Source organism: Hakea prostrata, chromosome 5 (assembly GCF_041222555.1).
Source record: "Hakea prostrata isolate BN-2017 chromosome 5, UWA_Hpros_2, whole genome shotgun sequence".
Taxonomy (NCBI): Eukaryota; Viridiplantae; Streptophyta; class Magnoliopsida; order Proteales; family Proteaceae; genus Hakea; species Hakea prostrata.
In genome coordinates, this window is record NC_142604.1 from 23,208,399 (window position 1) to 23,223,370 (window position 14,972).

Genomic DNA, 14,972 nt, shown 5'->3' on the forward strand with positions numbered 1-14,972 from the left:
GTAAAACTTTTACAGGCTTTCAAGTTTCTTCAGTTTTTACTCCTTGGATCATTGATACAGGAGCCACTAATCATATGACAGATTTATCCTTTTTCTTACAATATTTCGAACTTCTGGAAAAGATAAAGTTTGAATTGCTGATGGCTCCTATTCTTCCATTGCTGGAAAAGGGACCACTCAACATTCTCCATCACTCTCTTTGTCTAAAGTTTTACATGTTCCCTCTTTCTCTACTAACTTATTCTCTATCAGTAGTCTTACACATGACTTGAATTGTATAGTGACATTTTCCCCATCTTATTGTGTCTTTCAAGATCTGGTCACGGGGAAGGAGATTGGACGTGGTAACTAGACAATAGACTTTATTTGCTCGAGCTGATTGAAGGATCTACTTCAGCTCTGACTACATCTTCTAATCAGATCCATTCGATAATATCAGACCTTCATCAGTGGCACCGTAGACTAGGTCACCCCCCTCTAGGAACTCTTAAGAAAATATTTTCTGATTTAGTTTCTTATTGTAATAAGGATGATTTTTTTGTGAAGCTTGCATTTTGCGAAAGAGACTCGTTCTACTTATTTGCCTTCTCTTCATAATAGAAAACTATTCCTTTTATGCTAATTCATACTGATGTGTGGGGTCCCTGCCGACGTGTGTCTTTTACTGGTCATAGGTATTTTGTTACTTTTATCGATTGTCACTCTCGTTCTACATGGATTTATCTTTTAAAACAAAAAAAAAAAATGAGGTTTTCTGATGTTTTTGTGATTTTCATAATATGATTAAAACTTAGTTCAATGCCACTGTGAAGATCTTTCGCATTGACAATGGCATAGAGTATATTGATGGTGAATTTCAGAGATATCTCTCTGACTCTGGCATAATACACCAGACTAGTTGCGTTGATAAGGCTGCCCAAAATGGGGTTGCCGAAAGGAAGAATCGGCATCTCTTAGAGATAGCCCGTTCCATTATGATTGCTATGAATGTACCTGACCAATACTGGAGTGATGCTATACTCGCTGCTTCTTACCTTATGAATAGTATGCCCAGTAGGATACTTGGTTTTAAATGTCCTAATGAGATTCTTCAGGGAGCCTCTTCTTTTGTTATTCCCCCAAAGGTTTTTGGATGCGTGTGTTATGCCCGAATCACAGCCCACCAAAGTAAGGTGGCTTCTCGCGGCCTACGCTGCATATTTTTGGGGTATTCGCTACTCCAAAAAGGGTACAAATGTTATCATCTTCTTTCCAGGAAAACCATTGTATCCATGGATGTAATTTTTCATGAGTCTTGCCCTTACTATACACCTCTCCAGGGGGAGAGTCCTAGAGGAGAGGTGTTCTTTCCGACTCCAGATCTTCCTATCGCACACCAACATAACTTAAGAGTCCTAGAAGAGTTTCTTGACCAGGGGGAGACTTCAGTCAGTATATCTGAGGACTCTAATCCTCCCCCTTCATTTTTTGAACCATGTGAAGAACCTAGCTAGGGGGAGACCACTGCTGTGAGACACACTGTTGGGGTTTTCAAAACCAGATTGACCAGAATAAGGAGGCGCATACTTATCAGAGGAAGAATTACAACCGGCTAAAACAGGTGGAGAAAGGTGATACGTTACCAATTCAGTCTCCCGCTCCAGAATCAGATTCTACTATTCCCCTTAAGGTATATTCTTCTGATCTTCCTATTGCTGTTAGAAAAGGGGTCAGATCTTGTACTCAACATCCCATAGCTAAATATGTTTCTTATAACCCTTTATCTAACTTTTACCGTGCTTTTTATATCCTCTCTATCATCTGTATCTGTTCCTAAAAGTTGGCAGGAAGCCTATGTTGATAAGAGATAGAAGGCAGCTATGGTAGAGGAAATGCAGACAATGAAGAAAAATGACACTTGGGAGTTGGTTACATTTCCTCTAGGAAAAAAACTAGTGGGTTACAAATAGGTATTTGTGGTTAAACAAAATATGGATGGATCAGTCAATAAGTTGAAAGCCAGACTAGTTGCAAAGGGGTTTTCCCAGACCTATGGGATTGATTATCAGGAGACCTTTGCCCTTGTTGCGAAACTAAACATTGTTAGAGTTCTGTTGTCTGTAGCTGTGAACAAAGACTAGAACTTGCACCAACTAGACGTAAAGAATGCTTTCTTACATGGGGAGTTAGCAGAAAAAGTCTATATGGAAATCCCACATGGTTTCTCCGATGACAATATTGTAGGGAAAGTTTGTTGGTTGAAGAGGTTAATTTATGGGTTAAAACAGTCTCCTAGATGCTGATTTGGATGCCTCCTGAAGGCAATGACTTCTATTGGATACAAGCAAAGCAATGCTGATCATACACTATTTGTCAGGAAGTCAGGTACTAACATCACACTTCTCATTGACTATGTAGACGATATTGTCATCTTAGGGAATGATGGTGAACAAATTCAAAAGTTGAAGGACTTTCTTGGCAAAGAGTTTGAAATTAGAAATCTAGAGAAGTTACAATATTTCTTAGGGATTGAGGTGGCTCGATCAAAGAAAGGTATATTCCTATCCCAAAGAAAGTATGTCCTAGATCTATTATCAGAAGTGGGAATGTTGGGGTGTAAAGCAGTTGATACCCTTATTGAAGATGGGGCTAAACTTAAAGAAAAAGAGGGAGAACCAGTGGACAAAGGAAGATACCAAAGGCTGGTAGTTAAGCTTATTCACTTGTCCCACATCAGGCCAGACATCCCTTATGCTATAGGGATAGTGAGCCAATCCATGCATGATCCATATTTAGCTCATATGAAGGTTGTTACTAGAATACTACAATATTTGAAGGGAACTCCTGGAAAAGGAATACTTCTTTCATCCACTGATAATCTAAAAGTAGAAGCATACACTGATGCAGACTGGGCTGGATCTCCAGACGGGAAGTCAATTTCAGGTTACTGTACCTTTGTTGGAGGTAATCTAGTTACTTGGAGAAGTAAGAAACAGAATGTGGTAGCTTTATCTAGTACCGAAGCTGAATATAGAGCTATGATTCGTGGAGTTTGTGAGCTACTATGGTTGAAAGGTTTGCTACAAGATATTGGAGTCCATGTTCCAAACCCTATGATGTTGTTATTTTGTGACAACAAGGCTGCTATTAGTATTGCTACTAATCCGGTGCAACATGATCGAACTAAGCGCATTGAAATTGATAGGTTTTTTGTCAAAGGAAAGTTGGAACAAGGGCTTATTTGCATGCCTTTTGTAAGATCTGGAGACCAAGTAGCAAATGTTTTCACTAAGGGTTTGAAAGAAAGAGACTTCCTTCCTATTGTAGGGAAGTTGGACATGACTAATATCTATGCATCAACTTGAGGGGGAGTGTTGGATTCTACTAGGAGTTCAATTAGAGTTTGTATAAGAGTTAAATTAGAGTTTGTGTTCATGTAAAATTTTATTGAGTTAAAATTTGAAGATCCTCAACATCCTTAGTATGAAGAGTTATACAATAAATTGGGCACAAAGGAAGGGGAAAAATCTATTTATAAGATAGCTAAGATGAGGGATAGAAAGAGTAGATATCTTGAACATGTTAGATGTATTAAAATGGAGATGGTAAAGTATTAGTTTGTGAGGAGGATATTAAGAAAAGATGGGAAACCTATTTCTCTAGTTTACTAAACGAGCATTCGACAAGCACTTATGTTTCGGACGATTACACTTTTCACCAAGGCACCAATGTCCGAACTTATATACGTAGAATTTCGATGTCCGAAGTAAAAGAAGCTTTAAGGAGGATGAAACTTGGCAAGACACAAGGTCTTGATGAAATCCCAATTTAAGTATGGAAGAGCTTAGGAACCCATGGACTAGTTTGGTTGACTAAGTTGTTTAATAAGATTTTGAGCACAGGGAAAATGCCAGATGATTGGAGGAGAAGTGTTGTGGTTCCAATTTACAAAAATGAAGGAGATATTCAAAGTTGTAATAACTATAGGGGCATTAAATTGATGAGCCATACGATAAAATTATGGGAGAGAATAATTGAAACCCGTTTGAGACACTTAACTACAGTTACGGAGAACCAATTTGGGTTTATGCCGGGAAGATCTACAACGGAGGCTATTTACTTAATTAGGAGACTTATGGAAAGATATAGAGAATGTAGGAAAGATCTTCATATGGTATTTATTGACCTAGAAAAAGCTTATGATAGAGTCCCGAGAGCGTTAATTTGGCAAGTACTAGAGAAAAGAAGTGTTGCAAGTAAATATATAGATATAGTTAAGGATATGTATGATGGTTCGGTGACTAGTGTTAGAATAGTGGGGGGACAAAGTAATGAATTCCCAGTAACAGTTGGGCTACATCAAGGGTCAACTTTAAGCCCATATCTATTTGCACTGGTAATGGATGAATTAACCAAAGACATTCAAGGTGAGGTCCCCTAGTGTATGCTTTTTGCGGATGATATTGTGTTGATTGATGAGACCCAAGTGGGGATTAATACCAAATTAGAATCATGGAGATTAGCTTTGGAATCAAAAGGCTTTAAACTTAGTAGATCGAAGACAGAATATTTAGTTTGTAACTTTAGTTATGATCGGGCAGATGATAAGGTGGTGATACTTGACGATAAAGAGATTCCTCAGAGTGATTGTTTTAGGTACCTAGGTTCAATCATAAGTAAAAGAGGTGATTTAGAAGATGAGGTTTCCCAAAGAATTAAAATAGGGTGGATGAAGTGGAGAGGTGCGTCCGGAGTCTTATGTGATCGGCGTATTCCATTAAAGCTTAAAGGAAAATTTTATAGGACCGTTGTTTGACCAGCTATGATGTACGGTGCAGAGTGTTGGGCTATTAAAAAGAATCATATAGATAAACTCAGTGTAGCAGAAATGAGGATGCTAAGATGGATGAGTGGCAAAACTAGGATGGATAAGATAACAAACGATCATATTAGAGTTGGTCTGGGAGTTGCTCCCATAAGTGATAAGCTTAGAGAAAGTCGTTTGAGTTGGCACGGCCACTTTCAACGGAGACCTATAAATGCTCCTATACGGAGATGTGATATAATCCATATTGAAGGAACTAGAAGAGCTAGGGGTAGACCTAAGATAACCTTAGAAGAAGTGGTGAGAAAGTATATGTATAGCTTAGGCCTTGTATCTAGCATGGCCTCGAACAGAACTGATTGGAGGGCAAGAATCCATGTAGCCGACCCCATTTAGTTGGGACAAGGCTTATTGTTGTTGTTGTATTCATGTAAAATTTTATTCCTTGTAATAGTGTACTTTCCACTTAATTATGAATAGAGGGCTTGAGATCATTGATCCATAAACCATTCTACCACTATTAGTTTTTTCAACAAAAGTCAAGCAATTTGAAATGGTTAGTAAATTTGGAATGTTCCCTGCTCTCCTGTTGATTTGATCTCCCTACTACTAAACTCTTCCCTACGATAGTTCCCACAAGATTTAGATTTTTGAGCAAGTTCCTGGTACTTAATTCAGTTTTTTTTTTTTTTTTTTTTTTTTTTTTGCAACAACACATCAAGCAACAGATATTTCAATTTGTATTCAGGAATAACTACTAAAGGGGAAATTTTGTAGAAATTAGTCTGAATCTTTAGGAAAATCAAATCCTTCATTTGAAGTTTGTATGTGTACAAATGGCTTTTTCTTCCTCCCGATTCTTCTGTAAACTGTGGCAATTCCAGAATTGAGCATATTCCCACAGCATTGTTATCAGATGGCATCAGGTCTCTGCCATTCCCACCATGTAGCAAATCTCTTGCCATTTGCATTCTTATGTCAAAGACTTGTTTTAGTATGTATTTAATATAATATCAATCTATTGAAACAATCAAATACCTATATCATGTTAATCCATAACCCTAGTAGTTAGATTCGTAAGTCAAAATATATTTTGTAATTTTGATTATAACTTGATATAAGCATTACATTGCATTTGAAACCATTTTCAATTTTGACATATAACACATACATTGAAAATAATTCTTCAACGAAGATAAGTATTTTCCTCACTATATATATATAGAAGTGATATTTATTTTAAAGGGGGAAAAACAATACAAAGAAGGCATCCTACTAGAAACTCTTTAGAAAGAGGGGTCAAAGGATCCAGACAAGGAGGGCATTCCCTCACAACCGGTATCGCGAATAGGAAATAAGCCCAATTACATTCTGTAATAAACATGTGTTGCTGCATTTGAATCAAATCAACTAGCTCTTTAGAGTATTGTATAGGATCCCACCTCACTTGTTACTGCCTAAGCTGAACCCCATCATGTAATCTATTGGCCGGTCCTATTTTCTCGAGATATGACTGAATTCCACCTCTGTTAGCATAGCTGCCTCTTGCAAAGTTCACCTTTTATAGGTTGACACTTCCAATTCCCTTGGATATTCCTATTAAGAATATTTGCTGAGGCCTTCAAATCAGATCTGATAGAAACCTTAAAGTACCCTTCTTGAGTGCTAATTTGAACCCAAAGATGGCTTGCAATTCCATTGCCAATACCGAGAGCTCTTTCCTCCACCAGCATATGCCACAATAGGACCACCTGAGCTTAGCACCCCACCAATTGAATTCATTAATGCTCCATGACAGTCCAATGAGATCATATTTGTAGAAGACCTAAACCCATAACAAGTTTTTTGAACCCTATGTTTTCATACAACTCGAGTATTCCACTTCTCAGCTATATAAACAGCTTGGGCAGTCTGCTCACTAATAATACATAGAGAAGCACATTCTACCTTCACATCATCCACAATGGCTGCGATTATCTGCTCTGCTGTCCTGGGTGACCCTGAATATCTTTTAATGGTTCTTGTCAGTCCAAAGGTATTGAATAGTCAAACAAAGTGCTAACTTCGCTAGTATTCTGATCATTTCCTTGCCTCCATGATTCTTCACCCAACAACAGTATCATAAAACTGCCTTGCATTCATTCAGTAATATACCTCACCCATCAAGGGGCTAAGGTGAGAACAAAAGAAGATGTGGCCTCTATTTTGAACCCCTGCCTAACAAAAACAGCAATTTGGCTACACCAAGATCTTCCTTTTCAGCAAATTATCTGTTAAAACGAACACCATGAAATAGCGAATCTATAAAGAAACAAAATGAAAACACAGGGATTTAACATGGTTCACCCATCAATGCAGTGTGCTACGTCCATGGATGAAGAGGAAGAGCTTTTCATTATGTAGAAGAAGTATAGAAGGAGATCTCACAACCAATCGTCAAGAACAGCGTCATGAGGATTCTCTCCAAAAATCCTAACCGAATGCCAAATCTCTCAATAATGTGGTAGGCAAACATAAGATACATATATATAGACTCCAATCAGGTAAAGGGGTCCCTCCACTTCCACCACAAATTTTAAAAAACATGCCATTTGGGTCGCCGACCAAAATAGTCGGTGCAGGTCCATCTTTGAAATTTGGTCACAACATAACATTATCTGTAGTCGTCAATGCATCTCCAGCATCTCCGAACTATGAATGAATGTCGAGAAACATTATTTACAAATCAAACTAACTTCCACCAACTCACCTTTTGTGCTTTTTGACTAGTAACCTCCCATGCTGATTTGGTGGTGAACAATCATATTGTAGTCCCGTCCCAAACTACCATATTTGCCTTAGTATGATTAATTCTTTCTACTGGTGGTAAGTATCCCCATAGAACCATCAGATATGTTGGATGTTCTATGCAACTTTTCCATCTTCCATGAATGAGAAGCTTGTCCACCATCTCCATGCATTGAGATCTCAACATTTATCTTTAGTGTGTTCTCATACCTTTTGCTCAACACCTGTTTAGGGTGCCAATTGTCTAGCCACATACAAGTCCCCTTCCCATCACCAATGACATGTCGTATAAGGGGTTCTGCCTTATCCTTGTACTTCAGAATTTTTCTCCAAACCCAAAACAATTAGCCATGGGTTTAACTATGCATATGAAGTCTTGTTTAAGATATCTACCATACACCAAATGGACCCATATGTTGTCTTTCTTAGAAGCAATCCACCAAGCTTGTCTTAGCCATATTAAAATATTTTATGCGACAAATCCTTTCTTCGGTTTGCAAACTGCATCCTATGGGGGACAATGCATCTTTTTTTCTAGAGAGGGCCTTGACGATAGGAAGTTGGAGATTATGGACTTCAGTTACTTTATCGCATTCTAGGCATGGTTCAAAATTTCATCTCGTTTCAGTGTCAAAACTTTCCCAAAATTTTTGTACCATGTTTCGATGCCCTATTTCAGAGGGTTTTAGCCCTCTAAGTGTTTTTTGGCCTGGTCAGTGTTCAACCAAATTTGAGTCCAATAAACAAAATGGAAGTGTTATTTTTTCCTAAAACCTAACCTAAAGTGGTGTTCTTGATCTGCAAATGCCTAGTTGTATGCTGGCAAAATTGAAAATCTGGAACATGCATTTTTGCAAATGTAAATATGGATTTTATGCAAGAGAACACTAATACTTTCATTAAATGCAATAACAAATACAACAACAAGTATAAGGACAAGTAGAGGTCAATATACAAGTAGAAGTGTAGAACTCAGTACTTGGTAAAAAATTACAATAAATGAAGAAATCAGAAGTCCAAATGACAATAGACAATGAATTAGACCTACTCTAATCTTGTAGAAGCTACCGTGTCAAGCTGGATCCATCCCCTGGATCCCGGAGTACTCTGAATACTGTACATAAACAGGCCTTGACATAGTATGCATAAAGTTATACGTGTAGTCCATCACTGCCATTCTATAGGTAGCATCATCAACATAAAGTAATCCTATAATAGGGAATGTGTCATAAGGCCATGGACTATAACTTGATTATGTAAGTGGCATAACTCGCTGTGATGGTCTTGATGGATATCCAAAGATGGAGTCTGCAAATGATGCAGTTGATCCATCCCCATTACCCATATGCAAACATACTACTAGAATCAGTAGATGAACCACCATATGTTCCTCCATATCCATATCCATATCCATAAGCTCTGTATGGTGCAAATCCTACACTATCCAAGAAATCAAGAGACTTGAGCAAAAGTTGAGCAAAATCAAGCCAAGGTCGAAATTTCGTTGGATAGGAACTCTTGGTCAAAATTTTGACGCAATTTGATCTATAAAACCAAATTTATGCCACCTGTCTTAGAAATTCAATTTATCGTGATGTTTTAATCCCCAGCAAGATCTCGTTAAAATTTTGTTCATCCCGGTTTTGTTTCGCCAAGGTCGAAATTTCACGAAATTTTATTCCATGATTCCAGGCAGCCCAAAAGTTCTAAACTAATAGATATACCACCCTTGGAACAATGAGGAGAATAGCTGCCATCTTCCTGCATATGAGAGAGAACAATGTGATATAAAACAGCGCTAGGAACTAAGGTATTCTATAACAGGTTAGGGTCACTATCTAAGTATGACACTAGGATGGGTATGGGGGATGGGAATTGCACAACACACACTCTACTAGCAAGATATCTTCAACAAAATAGCAACCAATAATATTAGAAACAAGGTGAGAGATCTTATGAGATATTTTACTTTTTTGATTAAGCGAGACGAGATGGGAGTCGAGTTCTGCGAAATTGGATATCTCGCTCGAGATCTCACCATATCTTGCCCCAGATCTCATCATATCTCGCTGGAACTCTCAATTTTAGAATTTTTTTTTTTTTTTCACTTGCAAATACTCTTAGCACATCAACAACACCAAAGGAAGATCAATCATTCTCTGCTTGTTTTATGAACTTATGAGTTAATGACTTATATAAAACTTCTGATGGTTGTATAATTTTATTATTCTATTCTTAGGAGTCGAGATTGTGATACTCATATAGTCATATGGATGGAATTTTGATGACATTTAAGTTATTTAATGTATTTGATATACTTGCTTTTCATTTATATACCTTAAAGTTTTTATATTACATGTTGTATAATCTTGCATTCCCCAATCCTACAACATTTCAGCTGTGTACTACAGGTAGACTTAGAAATCATACTTAAGGTTGCTTTTCTCACAAATCCAAGGCCACCAGTGTGTTCAAAAGACCTTAAAATAACAAAGTAGCAAAGGTAGAACACAGAAGAATAAAAAAAAAATACCAGGTAGAAAACAGTACTGCCATGAAGATAAATGTTGAGGAGAGAATAAGAACAGAAGGTGAACAAAAGTTAATTGGCATAAAAGGGTTGCTGCAGTAACGGTGTGGGGGGAACAAAGAAGAAGAGAACAAAGAAAAAGGGGGACAAAACAGAGGAGAGCGCAGAAAATATTTCTGCAGTAGGACTATTGCCAGAGAGAAAAGATGAAGAGGAATAAAAAAAAAAGAAGCTGATTGCAGAAACTGAGGGCAGAAAAATTGTCTGCTGTAGGTGAGAAGTGGAAATAAGAGAGAAGAAGGAAAAAGATTAATGACAGAAACTTGGACTGCCATGAGCTGTTGGAGAGGATAAAAATTATTAGAGAAAAAGAACATGATTTTTTTGGAGAAAAAAAGAGTAGTAGTAATAAGGATTAAAAAATTTCCAATTGAGAATAAACAGCAAAGGAGATTGAGAGGACGAAGAGTGAAACTTACCAGTGTGAGAGAGAGAGCTGCAGTTGAGTTTCTTCTTCTTTTTTTTTCTTCTGATTTTTCCAATGTCAATACTCGACTGCTGGTTAGTAAAATAAAGAAAAAACTTTCCTAAAATGTATGCTAACAAATAAAAGGAAAAAAAATATCCAACTGACTAAAATCCAATGACCTCCAAGATATTAAAAAAAAAAAAGAAGGGAAACTCCCTAGATTTCCCTCACATAAATTAATCCAAGATATATTAATATAACAAAAGACAAAAAAATGTGTGATATGGACCATAGTCCTAAGAGTCCAGATGACCCTTTCCTTGTAGATCTCTCCATGTGCCTTACCGAACCAGGCCAAAAGGTTCTGTCATCTTTGTCTCTGGTAGTTACAAGTGATGGGTGGACATGTAATGCCCCCCATCACAATGATTTTTAAAATTATTTTCATGAATTTTTTATATTTTAGTAATTCTGAAAATATAATAATATAACTGATTGGCAAGACACAAGTGGCTCGGCAAGGCTGTGGAGCATCTAAGTGTCCAATATCCATAAAATCCCAGCTCCAAAATAATCACTTCTAATCTTATTTTTTCAGTTCTATTTCGCGAGGCATTCACTTTTTCTTTTCAGAAAATTAGAAAAATGAATAAAAAATTGGACATCATCCTCTCATAGATCAGGCTAAGTTGTTGTAACATATGAAGAATTCTTGCCCAAATAAAAATATGTTTCGAATAAATATTTTGAAAAGAGTACATTTTGGGGGAAGGTTTACCCTGGCTTGTATTTATTCAAATCTAACTTTTATCTGTTGTAGATTTATACAAAGAATTAATGATCAATAATCTTCAACTGCTTTGGCAAATTGTCCTTCAATGTGATTTTGCAGCATTCAAGTAGTCCACAGCATCAAGAGGGTAGAGTTGTAGGAGTTTTGTTGAGGTCTCAAGACTCTCAACCATAGTTTGAAATTTTGTTTCTTCGTTTCAAGACGCTGAGATACCAAAATTTCAGCAAAACATGCTACACCTTTGTACTATGTTTCAACTTTCAAATCCATGTTTTGGTGGGTTTTAGGTGGTTTTCTTGGTCCGAATTTTTGTATACAACCTAATTTGAGGCTAATAAATACAATATCAATGTTTTATTATTATTATTATTTTATATATATATATATATATATATATATATATATATATATATATATATATATATATATATATATATATATATATATATAACAAAATGGTCTTCTTGATTTCTAGATGCCCGACTACATGCGAACGAAACTAGATCATGTGTTTTCACAAATCTAGACACGAATATATAAGAAAACATTGAAACTTTCATTAAAATGCATGAACAAATATTGAGAAGTCAAATTCCAATTACAAATTACAAATCACAATTACAACACCTTGAAAATTCCTGAAATTTCACCAAATTATTCGTCGAAATTCTTTCAGAACTTGATTGAGAAATGAGTTGTTTATGACTTTATGTGTGAGGCAGAGTTGACATTTTGGGGATCTCAACCGATATATGGTAATTTTGTATCTCATAGGACATCTTGCCTTAGTTTACAAAAATACTGAGAAAACTTCAAGAACTAGGCAATATCTCAGCAAATTCTGATACTACAAGCTCAGGACAAAAGTATGTGTGGATGAGAATATCTTATTAGCTTAGAATATTTGTTTCTTAAAATGGATCTTGTTTGCAATGGCAAAGAATGGTAAAAAGTGGGAGAACTCTTTGTTCTTTGTGCAAATCATGATGCTTCTGCATTTGGTATGAACCCACTGTCCACCATCATCTCTAGAAGGCCTTGCCAACTATGCTGCTGATTATTCTACACAAAGGTGTCTTGGTCAGGCATCTCTCTGTTTAAATTATCAACCAGATCTTTCAACTATGAGGGGTTAACATATATAGGATTTACCATGGCAGTGAAATTTTGATTGTTTTTGCAGCTTTTTAGATGAAACGTATGGTTTGTTTTTCTTATCAGTGTTTATGGAATCAACCAACTTTGATCCTTTGATCAATTGAAATCCTAGAGGATTTCACGAAATTTTTGTCACTTTTCAACTTTTTGGAATATATTGGTAGATGAGGTAGTGGTTATGGCCATTGTTTCTTTACTCTTTGGTATCTTCAGTGGTTCTTATATCTGTTGTACTCCTGTGATAATTTACTAGTGGTATTCAACCTCATATATTTGCGACTTCATGTAACCTTTTTTTGTCAATGTAAACTATCTTTTCTCATCTTTAGTATTTATTCTATATGATTTCCTGCTACAGGTTGGGGTGGCTTATCTTTTGGCCCTTGAAGCTGCAAATAATTTGAATGTAACACCAACTGAAAATATTGAATTGGATCGGTGAGTTTGTTCACCTTTACCCGTTGTTTTCCAGTCGTCTGTTCAATTATTATAGCAGGTGGATGGACATGAGGCTGGAAAGCAGGATTAGGATTTTTTTCTTTTTTTCTTTTTCCGTGTGTCTCTCTGTTGTCTGGCTCAATTCTTTCTGATAGTTAGTCTTGCTTTTGTTTGACGAGATTTTAAGCAAGTTGTCATGGTGTCAAGGAATGCAAGATGTTGGTGAGGGTTTTATTTTAAGTTGAAAGTCTGCCTACATTGGTGGTAATGTTGAGTTAACCCTTAAAAACTTCCGGAATTTCTTCTTTGAGAATAATAAAACATATTGAAACAATTACCTAGAAAAAAACACTGGCTTTGAACCTTGATTGCTATTGTATGTGGTAGCCTACTGTGTCTCTCCTATATGAACAATTGGTACTGGAAAATCCAACATCCAATTGAGTCAATTAAAATATCTATTAAGAATTAAGAGTATCCCTCATTCCCTTGAATACTACACCAATTTCAAAAAAGTGATACATCTTTCCCCTCTTGATCTATCACGCATGCTGTCTGAATCAATACCAATGCCAAGAATAGGTATCCTAGTAAGTATACCTTCATCTGAATCATCACTGATGAAACTGATTGGAAAGAATGGTGACTTGTGTCCCCGTGGTCTTGGGGATCACAACCATAGATCAATTTTAATAGAGGAGGAAAGAACAAAATTAGAAGTATTCCCATAGATAAGAACTTACACAGGAGAAAATCTAAATTACAACATTACCCCTCAAGTTGGTGAATATATATCATGCATGCCCAACTTGCACAAAATAGAATGGGGCACCTTATTCCTAAGGCCTTTGAATGCATCAGTCATCTGATTCCCTGATACAACAAATGAGGTAGAGATCGTTCGTCTGTGAGTTCAGCATTATTGGTCCTATCAATGGGACCCTCTCTACTTGAATGCTTGGACCAAGAGGAAAGATCACCTTACTTTTTCTCATAGTTGCATTGAGACTTATGAAAATGAACCATTGCCTCTTATTTTGATCATGATGAGATCATTTTTCCTTTCAGTAAGAAGTCGCACACCTCTACAGTGCCTGGTCTGCGAAGTCTTTCGCCGCAATCCAACTATGTGCTCTACCACTCTTAATTGGTAGAACCCCCTATCAGTGTTGTCACAGTGTTTGCCAAGGCGGTAAGCATGGTAGAAGATCTCGCTCTCGAGAGAGGTCTCGCCACCTTGAAAAAGAGAGATCTCGACCATCTCGGTGAGATCTCGGTCGAGATATACAATTTTTTGGTGTCAACTCGGTGGCCCATCTCGGTGGGTTTTAGGGTCCCAATTGGGTTGAAACTTGGTATTTAGCTTATTTAAGGCCTTTTGAACACGTTGGTGGCCTTGGATTTGTCAGAAACAGCCCTATGTATGATTTCTAAGTCTACCCATAGTGTGAAACCGAAATGTAGTAGGATTAGGGAATTTAATGTTATACAACATGTAATATAGAACCTTTAAAGCATATAAATGAAAACAAAGTATATCAAATGCATCAACTAACTTAAATGTTATCAAAATTCCATCCATATGAGTATCACAATCTCAATTTTCAAGAATAAAATAATTATACAACCATTAGAAGTTTTATATAAGTCATTAAATCATAAATTCATAAGACAAGTAGAGAATGATTGATCTTCCTTGTTGTAGATGTGCTAAGAGTAGTTGCAAGTGAAAATTCAGCCAAAATCCACAAAAAAAGGCAAAAATTAAGAGTTCCAGGGAGATCCAGGGTGAGATATGGCGAGATATAGCGAGATATAGCGAGATATGGCGAGATATGGCGAGATCTCGAGCGAGATATCCCAACTCGCAGATCTCGACCTCCATCTCATCTCGCCAATGTGAAAAAACAAGATATCTCGCAAGATCTCCCACCATGGCGGTAAGGTCAACTGCCTTGTTTTGAAACATCTTCACAGACATGTCTATTTCACC

The 14,972-nt window shown here is 36.8% G+C and overlaps 1 protein-coding gene across 1 annotated transcript in view; it reads left to right on the plus strand.

Moving 5' to 3' along the window:
• The window catches only part of GALAK (galacturonic acid kinase), a 78,853-nt gene that overhangs the window by 40,527 nt on the left and 23,354 nt on the right, over positions 1 to 14,972 (plus strand). Inside the window, exon 7 of the mRNA XM_089155066.1 lies at positions 12,900 to 12,979. Coding sequence (XP_089011192.1) covers positions 12,900 to 12,979 — 80 coding nt within the window. The remainder of the gene's footprint in view (positions 1 to 12,899; positions 12,980 to 14,972) is intronic.